General features: G+C 38.1%; 1 protein-coding gene across 6 annotated transcripts in view; it reads right to left on the bottom strand.

Annotated features, from left to right (window-relative positions):
* ptk2aa (protein tyrosine kinase 2aa) overlaps window positions 1-13,442 on the bottom strand; it is a 78,128-nt gene that overhangs the window by 8,957 nt on the left and 55,729 nt on the right. For 4 of the 6 annotated variants that reach the window (XM_088090805.1, XM_088090806.1, XM_088090804.1 and 1 more), the window contains 12 exons: window positions 12,778-12,798; window positions 10,054-10,151; window positions 9,011-9,095; window positions 8,816-8,916; window positions 7,591-7,706; window positions 7,144-7,244; window positions 6,645-6,734; window positions 6,346-6,550; window positions 5,721-5,832; window positions 5,541-5,615; window positions 3,691-3,798; window positions 2,956-3,066 (listed from right to left, as the gene is read on the bottom strand). In XM_088090805.1, coding sequence (XP_087946931.1) covers window positions 2,956-3,066; window positions 3,691-3,798; window positions 5,541-5,615; window positions 5,721-5,832; window positions 6,346-6,550; window positions 6,645-6,734; window positions 7,144-7,244; window positions 7,591-7,706; window positions 8,816-8,916; window positions 9,011-9,095; window positions 10,054-10,151; window positions 12,778-12,798 — 1,223 coding nt within the window. The remainder of the gene's footprint in view (window positions 1-2,955; window positions 3,067-3,690; window positions 3,799-5,540; window positions 5,616-5,720; window positions 5,833-6,345; window positions 6,551-6,644; window positions 6,735-7,143; window positions 7,245-7,590; window positions 7,707-8,815; window positions 8,917-9,010; window positions 9,096-10,053; window positions 10,152-12,777; window positions 12,799-13,442) is intronic. The other 2 variants (XM_042506099.2, XM_042506098.2) reach the window with 1 other exon arrangement.

Raw genomic sequence — 13,442 nt, forward strand, 5'->3', positions numbered from 1 at the left:
AGATCCACTGAGCCACAGAGACAAAATCCTGCAGAGAAAAGATCCAACCGCCTCACTCTCTGTTTCTCTCCCTCAGTCTGTTCCTCCCTCCCACTTTTTCCATCTCTCTGCATCTCCCTCTGTTTCCCTTCTCTCCGTTTCTCTCTCTCTCTCTGATGGGTGACTCCTCGTTTGTTCCACCCTCTCCACAGCTCATGCCAATCCCACTTCCTTTCTCCCTCCTTCTGTCCTCCACTCTTGTTCCTCCTCGCCATCTCCTTCTTTTCAGGCCTTACTTTCCTTCTTTCTTATTGCTTTCTGTTTGCATGCTCTTCGTCTGCTGATCCTCCTTTTAGTTTTTCACAAAGTGCGCATCCACATTTAACTCCTAGAACTAAACTTCAGACAGTACTTTAAAGCAGTAGATGTATTGAGATATTCTATTTCAGTAAAAGTATTAATACTTCAATGTAAAAAATACTACACTTCATGTAAAAGTCCTGCATTCATGTTTGTAGGTATTTTAAGCAGAAGTGTGGACTCAAGGCACATGACCTGGACTCGAGTCAGACTTGCACCCCAAATTTGATGACTTAAGACTGGTCAAAATAAAAAGAAAGATTTGCAACTCCACTTCATAAACAGTGACTCACAGCTTCACTTGGACTTGAGCCTTTTCACTTGAGAACACTTGATACCTTCCCTAAAGCCCTAAGATTAAAAGGTATGTTATTTAAAAAGTGTGCCAAGAATCAATAAATTTCCCTTCACTTCCTGAATCAACTGATATTAACACTTTTCACTCCCAGCAAGTCGACACATAACTTTCCGGATCTACTCTGACTGAACCAATCCAACAACATCCAGTCAAGTTACAGGACAGAACCAAGAAGAACTAAGGTCCTGTTACGAAGAGCCAGTGAGAATAAATGATACCAAAGATAATTCTGTTTGCTTACAAACACTAAAGGGTGGTCAACAAAAACAGATTGCTGTGTGCAAAATGTGTGGGTTTAAATTACAATTGGAGATGCAACAAATCCCAACAAACTTGTTTTAACAAATCTATACTGATTTTAATGGCATTACATTCGGCGAGGGCACATTATGGCTTGTTTAGGACTCAAATTTGAAAGTTTGGGACCTGACTTGGGACTCATCGGTCTTGACTTGGGACTTAAGTGCAAAGACTTGAGACTTACCTGTGACTTGCAAAACAATAACATTATCCCACCTCTGATTATCAGCAGCAAGTTTACTTCAAGACTCAAGTTTTTTAGACCTGAAGTTGAAGGTCATATTCAACTTGATAATTAAAACATTTACGGTTTCTCTGATGTGAAATCAAAAAGTAGTTTCTATGTGAATTTACAGATGCAAGTTTTTATGCACCTATTTTTTCTGTATTGTCTTTTAAATGTTTGTTAAATGTTAAGAATATTAAATACATAATTGGAAAAGAAAAATCCCTATGCAGTGGCTGCACATCAGTCCCTCTGAGATGTATCAAGTGTTAGAAATGCAGCTGATAACAGGTTTTCCTGCTGATGACTGATTATTTATTCATCCCTGTGAAGGACGCTTCCTTTCACTTGTCAATGTCTTTGAAGGTCCAAAGTCGAAGACATACAGCAGCAGGGGAATAAGCCTCCTTTTAGCCTCCTCAGCATTAAATCTTACCAGAATTTTTTGAAGGTGGGTGCAGAGGTGGATCATACAAGCCAGGAAAAAGAAATGATGTCATGGTTTTAACAAATAACAAATAACAAATAAGATATCAGCAATTCAGTCAGCCTAGTCTTTCCTAAGAGATTTCCCATTCTGTGAAGCAATAAATAAGGAGCGGGGACATCTCTCCCCATCACTCATCTCTGTGTTTTTCTCTCCTACACCTGGCTCAGAAAAGAAGAAAAACCCCATCAAGGCAAGAAGAGACACAATCTGAGCAGCCCAGAGATGAAAAACAGACTTGTTTTGCAAAAAGTAGCGATTTGGCTCCTTTTGGGGATGTTTCAGTGTCTGACGAGATAAATCAAACACAAAGGAGCCAGTTCAAAGATCTGAAAAAGATATTCTGCAGCACACCTGGCAACAATACACATAAAAACCTTTTACGAAGTGGAAAACACATCCCATGACCCCACGCTCGTAGACAAACGACCAGCATTAAACAGCTAATGATAGATGGCTAGCTGTCAACTTGTCATAGAAGCAGATCTCTAATTGGTAGCTGCAATAGTCATAATAAGTCTATAGTCCACAGACAAAACCTGAAAGCTGTAGCTTCTATATTAGAGATGTGCAAAATCTGTATACTAGTCAATGAAATGTTGCAACTTGCAACTTGTCAGCATTATAAATACCAGTCTGTTAAACTTAATATTAAGATGAGGAATAAGGGAGCAGTTTGGATCAGCATGCAAGAATAACATCTGATTATCAGGCTCTCTCTTTCTCTCTTTTTCTCTCACACACTCACAAACACACACTCTCAGACCCAATGGATGGAACTGCGTACACACGTCCATGCAGCTTCACACACTCGTGATTGGTGAATGTTTTCTTACTAGGCTGAACGACAGGGGTGCTTTGGGACACACTGAGATCCGGAGAAACCTGGATGTGTGTGTGTGTGTGTGTGTGTGAGTGTGTCTTTGCATGCACACATTACCCATGAGAAAGTTAATTTGTTAACATTTTTTTTAGTGAGTTGTTATGTTTTGTAGGATGATGTGAAACTTTTTTACAATGCACGATGCAATACGCCAAACATTTCAGTGGCATTTCAAATACGACTTGGTTATTAAAAATGGCTCTTATAATATTGGCAATACTTTCTTTTCAGAAAAAGTTTAACTTCACAGATTTCTGAGTGTTTTCTAACTTTCAGACTTGTCGAATGAGTTTAAAACTTCCATTTAAACTCCAAGTAAATTAGTCGTTAGGAACATTCCTATTACATATGAATACAGTTACCATAACCATAAAGCTCTCCTCCTGCTCCAGCCACCGCTGGTCATCCTCCATCTGTTGTTGCTGCATCATCAGCCGCTCCTCCATCATCGCCTGGCCGACGCATCCACCGTCCTGTGGAGAACACGGGTGCTTGAATGTGAAGTTTCTCTTTTGACTTTTTTATTCAACATTCAGTCATTTAAAGACAGCAAAATGATCACCTCCATCATCTTTATATGCTGACAAGTGATTGATGATCTTAAATACACTGTCTAGTAAAATTTACAGCAAGCATTTGATTTTTTTTTTTGACTGCAGTTACTTTATTTTCCTGCACAGAGTGCTGTGGTCTGCTGGAAAAAACAACTTCACCGTACAGCTGAAGTGCCAGCACCTCATGTCACCTGCTATGTTTAATCAAAATGAAAAGTGAATTACATAAAAGTACATTAAACCTGAGAACCAGGTTATTTCAGGCTCAGCTGCTGCCCGTTACATCACTCAGAAGTCCTACCTAATCTGTATTCAGGTACATCTATTACGTATTTTCTAGCAAGGCTGGTGGTAGCGTGCAGCAAAGTGAAAGATCAAGAAAAATTTCCGCACATTGTGATACATGTGGTTCTCTAATGGCCGGCAGATAATTAAAAAGGCTCAGATGTCACAGGACTGTCTCGCTTGTTTTTATGGGAAAAATGACATGGATGTAATTTATTTGTTCGCTGTCAAGTGTCCTTTATGAGTGAGGGTGTGTACCTCCATGTTGGGGCTCCACAGTGCAGTGTGTTCAGGTCTGTGTTGATTCCAGGAATCAGTCGGAGGGTAGCTGCCTCCTACTCCTCCTACACCACCATGTGCTGACGGCTGCAGGTGCACAGGCAGAGAGATGGACGGACAGATGGAGAAAATATAAAAAATGGTCAGTAATGGTAACAAGAAACAACAGTGGAGAGGAAGACCTTGCTTTAAATACTTAATTCCTATGAGTAAACGCTGGAATATAAGGTATATTAGCAAATAAACAAACTAGAATCCAGCTATGTCGTGGTTAAATTTTATAGAATGTAAAGGTAAATCAGTTGATGTGTGTCATTTTTAAGCTGCAAAAATGCAATAAAACAGAGGAAATGGGAACAGTTTTAAAAACATTCAAACAGGTATAATAGAGGTACAAACATCAAGGTTGTTAAAGAGTAAACTGACTGGTATTTCCTTTGAGAACATATCATATTTCCTTTTCTGTTTACATTACAACACAAAAATCATGATATTCCAAAAAAATCCATTACTGACATTTTAGGCAGACTCAGTAAGTGTCTTTGAATAACAGCATAGTGAGAGTGAATATCGAGGAATCATTATGAAATATTAACACTGATCCCACTAACACTTACAAGTCATGATATGGCACAACGCCTGAAAGAATCATGGGAGTTCTTGTACAACATTTCGGTTGCTCTCAGTCTGGTGTGTAACACGTGCTTCCAAAACATACAGATGTTATTCTTACGTGTGATATGATCGAGTTTGACTTAAATAGCAGTTCAAATTATACACTCCTTATAAGGACAAGAGAGAGAGAGAGCTGCCTACTGCCATAAGAGCTGGAGAGTGGCTTTGGTTTGTGTGTGTGTGTGCGTGTGTGGCTTTGAGCACTACAGGAAATGCCTGCTGTCTGCTCGGTTTATGAGGAGAGGAATAACTGCACTGAGAGTCTCAGCCTTCACATTTCTCTTTCTGACTTTGACACATGCAGCGCTCGCTTCCAGCAGTCTGTGAGTTCACTCAGACTCAATACTGACACTACTGGGTCGGCCTTTATTCTGACGACAGTGCACAACTCGGACAGATTTATAAAGACGATTTATAGATGAAAAATTCAAAGTATGTTTTTAAGATTTGTGATTGATCCACCTTTCCTGAAAACAGCGTTTTCAAAAATATTTGACCAAGATCTTTAATTAACATGATACAGAATATTTATATTTAAAGTTCAAAATACATTGCAAAGTCAATTTATTTTGAAAAAAGTAATTGCTAATTAAAATTAACCTAAATATTTGATTTGCTGAAGTGCTTCGATTTAATTTTTTTTTTTTTTTTTTTTAATATTTCTTGACTTTTTTGCCTTTTTTTAGGTTATATGTTGTGTGTTATGTTTTTCCAGCCTGTATTAACAAAACAGTTTTGATTTTAAAAAAATCTCTCAAAAAACAACCAATGAAAAGATCAGCGCATTTCAACCTGATCATATACTTGTATAAGTAACGTTCACCACAAACACATTTATTTTTCTTAAAACATATTTTGCTATCTTATTACCTATTTCTGATACTGTATATCTTTCTTCAGTTAGTATCACGGGTGTCTTCCTCAACCACGGTTTCTGAGGAGTTTATATTATTATTGCTATTATTGATTCATGTATGAGTTTACAGAGTCCTGAATTCTTCTTCTCTGCAGCTCTGCTGCTGCTGCCACCTAAAACCTCTGGAGAACAGCGGAAAACACTACTGCAGCCACAGTGTATGTGAACAAACAGAGGAGCACAGTTTTCTCACTATGAGAGCTGTGTGTCTGAGTGTGTTTGAGTGTGTTTGCTGTACCGAGAAGTGGTTGAGTTGAGGGCTGGAGAAGAAGCCTTCACTGGAACGAGGACTGGGGTAACCCGGTCTACTGGGCTGCAGAACACAGAGGTAACAGTTAGCTCATCAGCCATGTCAAACTTATGTAATGAGATCCAACAAATAATCCGAGAGAAACACTCAGAAATAATTCAGTTTTACTTTAGGCGGAGCTTCATCAGACCCTCCAGAGTCCCAGGACACAGTGACTTGTCTCCTCATCTCCATACGAAGTCTTTCCTCTTGTTGAAGCTTCTCTTCCTCCAGTATAGTGCTTTAAAAGTTTCACATAAAAGACTCATCTTAAAAAAGAGTTTGCTTCTTTATAGGTGGACCAATAGGAAAAAAAAACTTCAAACATATTTCTTGGTACAGATTCAGGTTTTTGGATGACAACTAGGGAAAACTTTGTAAAATATTTATGATCGGAAAAAATTAAATCCGAATAAAAAAAACTTGGTAATCTGGGAAAAAACAGCTCCAACACTGATGACATTCAAATTAGACAATATGGATAAAATACATTAAAATTTGGTTAATGTACTGTATGCAGAATCACATGCTAAAAAGAGTTCATCAAACTAACTTGCTTTTAATCTTTAATTTTACTGATAGAATAACTTAAGAAATATTACACATGGTAATTTTGAAGACATAAAAAAGCGTGTAACATGCAAGTGGCCTTACAGACGGTGTTACTGTAGTATTTGTTTAATGGCCCTTAATGTAATTACCATTTAACACATGACAACAGGCAAGCACTTATCATCACAAAACGTTTTATTACCTGAGCTGTGTTTTGAGTTCGGTGAATCGCGGTCTCTTGCTGGGATCATACGACCAACATTTGGTCATCAAACTGTAGAGAGTGGGCGGGCACTGGGGAGGCATAGCCAGTCGCTCGCCGTTCTCTATCCTGCCAATCACGTCGTTGTTCTTCACACCTTGGAAAGGCTTGATGCCGTACATCAGGATCTCCCACATGCACACACCTATAGAGAGACAGAGGAGGAAACAGTTCTTCAGGACTTTATCTATATTTTTCAATAACAGCAACTAATATATGCTTAAATAATCATAACTCACCAAACATCCAGACATCACTGGCAGAGGTAAATCTTCTGAAGTTGATAGATTCAGGAGCCATCCATTTGATAGGAAGTTTACCTTTAGAAGCTGAGACAAACACGTATACATTAAAATTCCCCATAGAATCAGCATTACAGATAAAATAAAGAATATTTTCCTAAACACAATTTTGTAACTCTGTCATTCGTTGCTGGTGAATTCTGCAGCCACCCAGAGAGTTATGCACTAAAAGAAGACAGCGTGCCAGGAAGTCCAGCTAAACTGCAGTATCCTGATGTGACCTGTTGGTGGTGGTAAAGTACTGGCAACCAGAAAAGTTGGTCACATGCACAAAACTATAAATGTAACTGGGGCTGCTAACTGGTCTCAGGTCAGCACTGCTCAGAAATAAGAGTAAACAACAATGAAAACATTTGTGAATAAATGTAATATGTTATAACAAAATACAAAGCTGTGTGTGTGTGTGAGAGAGAGTTTGGTGTTTGAGTATCATTACCTTTGTAGTACGAGCTGTCCTCCATGTATCGCGACAGACCAAAGTCTCCGAGCATCACACAGTCGACTGAAGAGACCAGCACATTGCGTGCTGCTATGTCCCTGTAAGACAGTAACGGCTCACATTAGGCCTGAATCACAGATGTTATAGATGTACTGCCAAAATAAATGAACTTTTAGGTAACTTTTCCCTATCACTACAAAACTCTCAGACAACATGCTCTGAAATACAGAGGACCATTACTCTGGGACACCAGTCCTCACTTTATCAAAACTAAGTTAGTAGTGTTATGTGTATGCTTCTGCTCCATTTATGATTAAATCTTTATGCTTTCATCAGAACATTAATTTTTATGACTAAACGCGAACGATGAATTAACCGCAGTGCCTGCTGATGTAACTGCAATCAGCTCATCGCTCATGTGTGAATACCTGTGTGTGTGTTTACCTGTGCACGAAGCGTTTACTCTCCAGATATGCGAGCGCAGTGCTGAGCTGGTAGGCGAACAGAATGAGAGTAGCCAAATCCAAGTTGTACTTCCTCACCTGAAGGAACGAACGTAACTGCAGACAGAGAGAAAGAAACAGGAACAGAAAAACAGCGGTGAGTTCAAGTTAGAAAAAAAAAAATTATATAGTGTACCATAAAACTTGATTTAATAGCCCAGTTGATCATTTGCTTAAATCGCTGAACTCAATAGGCGTTTTCAGTAGGCGTTGTTTAAGAAAGGTGTCAATCTGGGACAGGCTTTTAATTCCTTTCATACAAAACTTGCTCAGCCAAAATGGAAATATAATCAAATTATTTATGTAACCATTTGAGACCTGGGCAAATTGGCCTCATTTTACTCAAAAACATGGGAAGAAGGTAAAAACAAAAAGCAGAAATGACCCAGAGGTTAGCAAGAAATCTATAAAAAGTACAAGAAAATTACCTGAAAAATTGCCAAAATAATTCCAAGCAAACAAAAGAAAAAAAGGAAATAAAGTAAAATTGAAAAGTAAAACAAAAAATATACAAAGAAAGACATGACCTGAAAAATAATGTGTAAAATAATTTTAAATATATAATTTTAAATATATAATTATGATAATTATGAACACAGTTCACTGGAGATTATTAAAAAATAGTCTTCTAGATCTACTAACCTCTTTTTTGCATCTTTCTTATTCACTTTACCATCTTCTTTGGTGCTCACGGTTTTAGTAAAATTAACTGAATGACTGAAATGTGGAGAATCTAACCAAGCTAACTTATTGTGTCGCATGTCCATACTGACAAAAGTCAAAACATACATACATACTGTGTGCGTGATCTAAGCAGTTAACAAACGTGATCTCCAGCAGGTAGCCAACAACCCAAATTATGCACCCAAAGAACTTCTATAAAAATAAAACTGCATGGCAACCAGACCGAACTTCTATTGAACTTCTATTTGTCAAAATGTGTCACCGCAACAGACTAGTTCATGGACTGGGCGTTTAATTAGAACTAGGCTTTTATTTGAAGTTTTACGGTATTTACAGAACTGGGTTTTTTTTTGCTAATTTAATGGCTTTTCAGGTCAAGCTATTTCCAGGCGCCTAATATCATGACTTACACCCGAACAGTTTCCTTTGTAAACTGAAAAGAGCTGACACACACTTCACTCAGCCCGTATACAAGAACGTACCTCTCCCAGAGTGCACAGCTCCATGATGATCCACACAGGGTTTTCTGTGATCACGCCAATCAGCTTGACGATGTGAGGATGGTCAAACTGACGCATTGTCACTGCAAGGGGAACAAACACACACATTAACACGATCAGCATGTGTGAAATGCGTCCTGGTTTTCTAAGTCAAGTAAAAACACAGTGCGGTCTTACATGCTTCTTGTAGGAACTTTTCTCTGACGCTGTCCGATGTGCAGTTCTTACACGTCTTTATGGCGACAGGCAGAGGTGGTTTGTCCTGCACAACACAGTTAGTGACAAGTTAGCATAATAAGGTAGGTAATACAGGATATTATAATAAGGTAATACAGGAAAAAAGGGGGGTTTATATCAGTATTTTTTATTGATAGTATATCACAATGTAACAAACATGAAAAATCATAAAATGTTTAATGTAATGTTTTATGCAATCAATAGACACATGTAGAAAAAAATCTTGTAATAATTAATTTGGACAAGAATAATTTGTACCTCAAATTGTTCAGACTTTTAAGTGCTACACCTTCAAAACACACAGCGGACAAAAAAACTGATGGATGGAGGGATTCATTTCATTTTTATTTCTATAATAGCCAATGTTATTTCTCCCTCTGCTAATAAGTGTCTGAGTTATCTATTCATAACTAATGTCAATTTCTTAAGTTTTAATCATTTCCTCAGCTAGAATTATGAAAAATGATGACCGCTTTTGTGATCTGTACACTGTGACATTTCATACAGGCTTACAATTACATAGGCTGTAATATTCATCCACGCTGACTTCGGACTAGAGTTAAAACGGAAATTGAATTGGGACACCAGGTTGTCGGCGTTGAATTCGACAAAAGAAAATAGGTTAAAGGTGGAGCAAGTGCACAAAACATCACAAAAATAGAGCCAGGTGAAGCAGATTTTCAAGCACACAACACGTCAGGTTAGGGCCTCTTCACTGGAAAAAAAAAACCTGAAAGAATCTGATATCTGCTGGTTTGTATCATGTCCAGTTAGGAGGAGGACTTAGGGTGCAGACTTGAGATTACTTTTTATTTTAATTATTTGTTTTTAGCTGAATAACAGAGTAACTAATAGACTTATATACTACTACCTTAACATTTACCTTTGCCATGCCTTTTTTGCATCTTGTAGTTGTCCCACATATGATTCATTCATTAATTGCTGGCTACACAAAAAGCTGGTGTTTGTGTGTATCCACATACCGGGCTGTTGTAGACTCCTTGGTGCACATCTCCAAACTGACCCTCTCCTATGCAGCGGCCCAACTCTATCCTGTCCCTCTGGATCTCATAATCCCGCGCTGAGACAATAAGAAAGAAAAAAAGGAGAAAAAAAGAAGTGTAAAGAGGGAGATTTATACGTTAACCTGCTGTTTTTCATAAACTTGAAACACTGAAAACACCCATTACATTTGACATGCTTCTCTCAGACCACATGGACGGGGTTTACCAGGACCAGACAATTTGGATGGTACAGGTTATTATTTTTATCATGGGGAATCAAGTCAAGAAACTTTGAAAAGCCAAATTATTGTCATTTTTGGTAAACTCCAACCATTGGCAATAAGATTAAACTAAGATAAACCATTAACAATGTACAAAAAAAACAACATTTCGACCATGGTTTGCACTTTCAGATTATATTCCGTTCCATTAACACCTCTAACTACACAAACCTTGACTTGACATGCACACAAAATTACAAACACACCGACATAGAGTAAACCCATTTAACAAGCAAAATTTAAGGTTCATAAGAATCTGTTTACATGCACAGCAAAGTCCCAATCTGTTTATTCCTGTATACTGACACAGTGAAAACAGGGGCTACAGGGGGACACATAAACAAGCTGTTCTGAGTCAGATCATTAATTGACTGGAGTGCTCCGTGCATGTAAACATCCAGAGACCATTTCTAAAACACTTTGCAAAGCCAAGAAGAACGCCCGGGTCTGGATCTTTGAGTGAAATATCCGAAACACTAATACAAACTGATCCACTAGATCTGAAGTGTATTTGTTATGGTGTCTGTGTCTGCAGTAACCTTTTGATATTCAGTGAGTGGGCCCAACAGGATTTGAATGAAAGCTGTTGTTTCTGCAACTGACATCCACATGCTTTGACATTTCTGTGATATCAATATTTCCGCCTTACTGAAAAGGTCATGAAACATTTCTACAGAGGTGCATAAATGTCAGCTGCCAACCAAACGCCATAAAAACATACTAGATACTGAGTTCAAGAGGTTTACGCAGGACGCTGACCATTAGGAACTTATCCAGTTCCACGTCGCCAACAAAATGATACATCGAATATCAATTATTTTCTCAATGTTTTGTTAAATTTGTGAAGAGATTTTTTTTCTTTTCTGGCATGCATGTGATGAACGAAGCATCCACAAATGGAGAAAATTCTTCAGAAATTGGAGTTAAAGCGGATGCATTTAATGAAAGCTAAACTATATCAAAACATTTGTTTAAAAACTCACACAATTCATGCTGTGTATTCCAAGTCTCATTTATCTGGTCATATGTAAAGTCCTTCCAGACACATGCAATTTTACTATAACAATACCATTTTCAAAACACTTCCGCATAATATGTTTGTGGTCTGGTTACATTTAAAACGGAACCAGTGACCAACGCTGCCTTTTTTTTAGTACTTCACTTTCTTGGCGATAACAAAAATGTAAATGCCAGCCACGCTGTCTTTCAGGCTACGTGAGCTTTCCGGGATTTTCGTCTCTTGTCTAAACAGATGCATTCTCAGGTACTGACATTTGGCACCAATGGATTTTAATGTGAATCAGTACTCGGTAGTACCAACGTAATTTGGTCGTTACCCATAAAAGTACAGAGTTCCATATCAACTTTTCCGCATGAACGGTCCCGCACATGGCAACACAGAGTTCAAATGCACGCGGTTTCCCAGGTGCACTACTCAGTTTAAACAGTTCAGGTTTTAGCTAAAACGCATGTGTTTGGGAAGTACTGTACATACAACTAGATAACTGAGACTTAGTATATACAGCACGAGTTGCGTGAGTTTTTAAACAGTTTTGCTGTTGTTACATGCAGTGCCGCTTTTACTCCAAATCATCAAGAATTTTTTCAGTTTTTAGATTCTTTGTTCACCATGAAAGCATGCGGGAAAACAACACTTTTTCACAAATTCAGTGTAACATGCAGTGAGTAACTGATGTACAAACAATTATGTTGTGGGTTTTCCTTTAAAGTTACGTCTACTCAGAGTGCAGCTATCTGACTCAACTAACAGATAAACACAAACGCCAGCGGCATAACCAAAACCCATTCCATTATAACAAAGAAATGTACTGCAATTAACCGCACAGCAGTTGATTTGCAGGAAATTATTAATTGCGTCATAAACAAAATAACCCGCATATGACATAAACAACAACATACCACCACGATAATAACTCATGATTACGAAATAAAAAGGTCATACCCAACATGATGGTGAAATTAAACTAAGCCAACAAACAACACAAGTACTGTGAGATCGCTTTGCTCCTGTTTATGAAATAACATCTTACATTGTTTATGGATTGGCCTTCAACTTTGTTTTCAACACAAGACCCAAATGAGCTGCATTCTACAAAACGGCGACGATCACAAGTCAACAACAGTTTGGATATTATGAACCTTGGGTGTTTGAATTTGTTTTTGCTTTAATGCTTCCTAACTACTCAAAAAAACCACATTTTTGATACTCAAGTAAATTACTTGGTATTTTGGGGTTTAAATTGACAAACTGACTTGCAGGAAGATGCAGTAACAAGGCAGATATTCCCCTGTATTATAATTAGGGGCCCAGCAAAAAAAAATAAGGAAAAAAAGGACAAAACTTAAAAATCTCAAGACATTTTGGTCGGACAGTACGAGAGAGAGAGACAGGGAGCTTTACCTTCAACTACTCCGTAGCTGACTGTGTTGGCGATGGGAGAAAGAGGAAGAAAGAGAGATGAAGAAAGAAAGAGAGCCAGACAGCTGCTTTAAGATTGAAAATAGCTCAGAAAACAAACACACACACACATCTACAGGCACTAATTATTGACCCATTTCACTCTTTAAATGATGTTTAGTTATTTAATAAGTTCATGAATGAATACTGCCACAGAATGGTGAACGGTTAGGTTTGCTTTATATTTATCACTGCAGCACAGCTTCATTTTATACATCAGACAGTGTGACATGGACACACGTACAAAGTGAGGCACAGAGTAGGAAAATATGTCTGCAGAAAATCTGTTAAGAGGAAGTCACAGACAGAAGGAGACCAAAAAAAAAAAAAGCAAAGCGAAAGAGACAAAGAAATAAAGCCAGACACAGAAAAGATAGAAAAAGACTGTGGGAGGAAAAGGAGAACACAGTCCATTTTCAAAGTTGGCCACGCAATCAAATACATGAGCACTTTGTACCGGCCCAAACATCCACATTAAATACATTGGAACAGAGGGCTAAAACCACCATTACTCACAGGGCTGCAGCCAAACCTACCATCACATTCAGGTTTTTTTTGACTAACATATGAATGAATTTGACAGATGCAATGTGCGTCTAACCAACCAG

The sequence above is a fragment of the Plectropomus leopardus genome, chromosome 17 (assembly GCF_026936395.1).
Source record: "Plectropomus leopardus strain MGB_pleo_1.0 chromosome 17, ASM2693639v1, whole genome shotgun sequence".
Lineage (NCBI taxonomy): Eukaryota > Metazoa > Chordata > Actinopteri > Perciformes > Serranidae > Plectropomus > Plectropomus leopardus.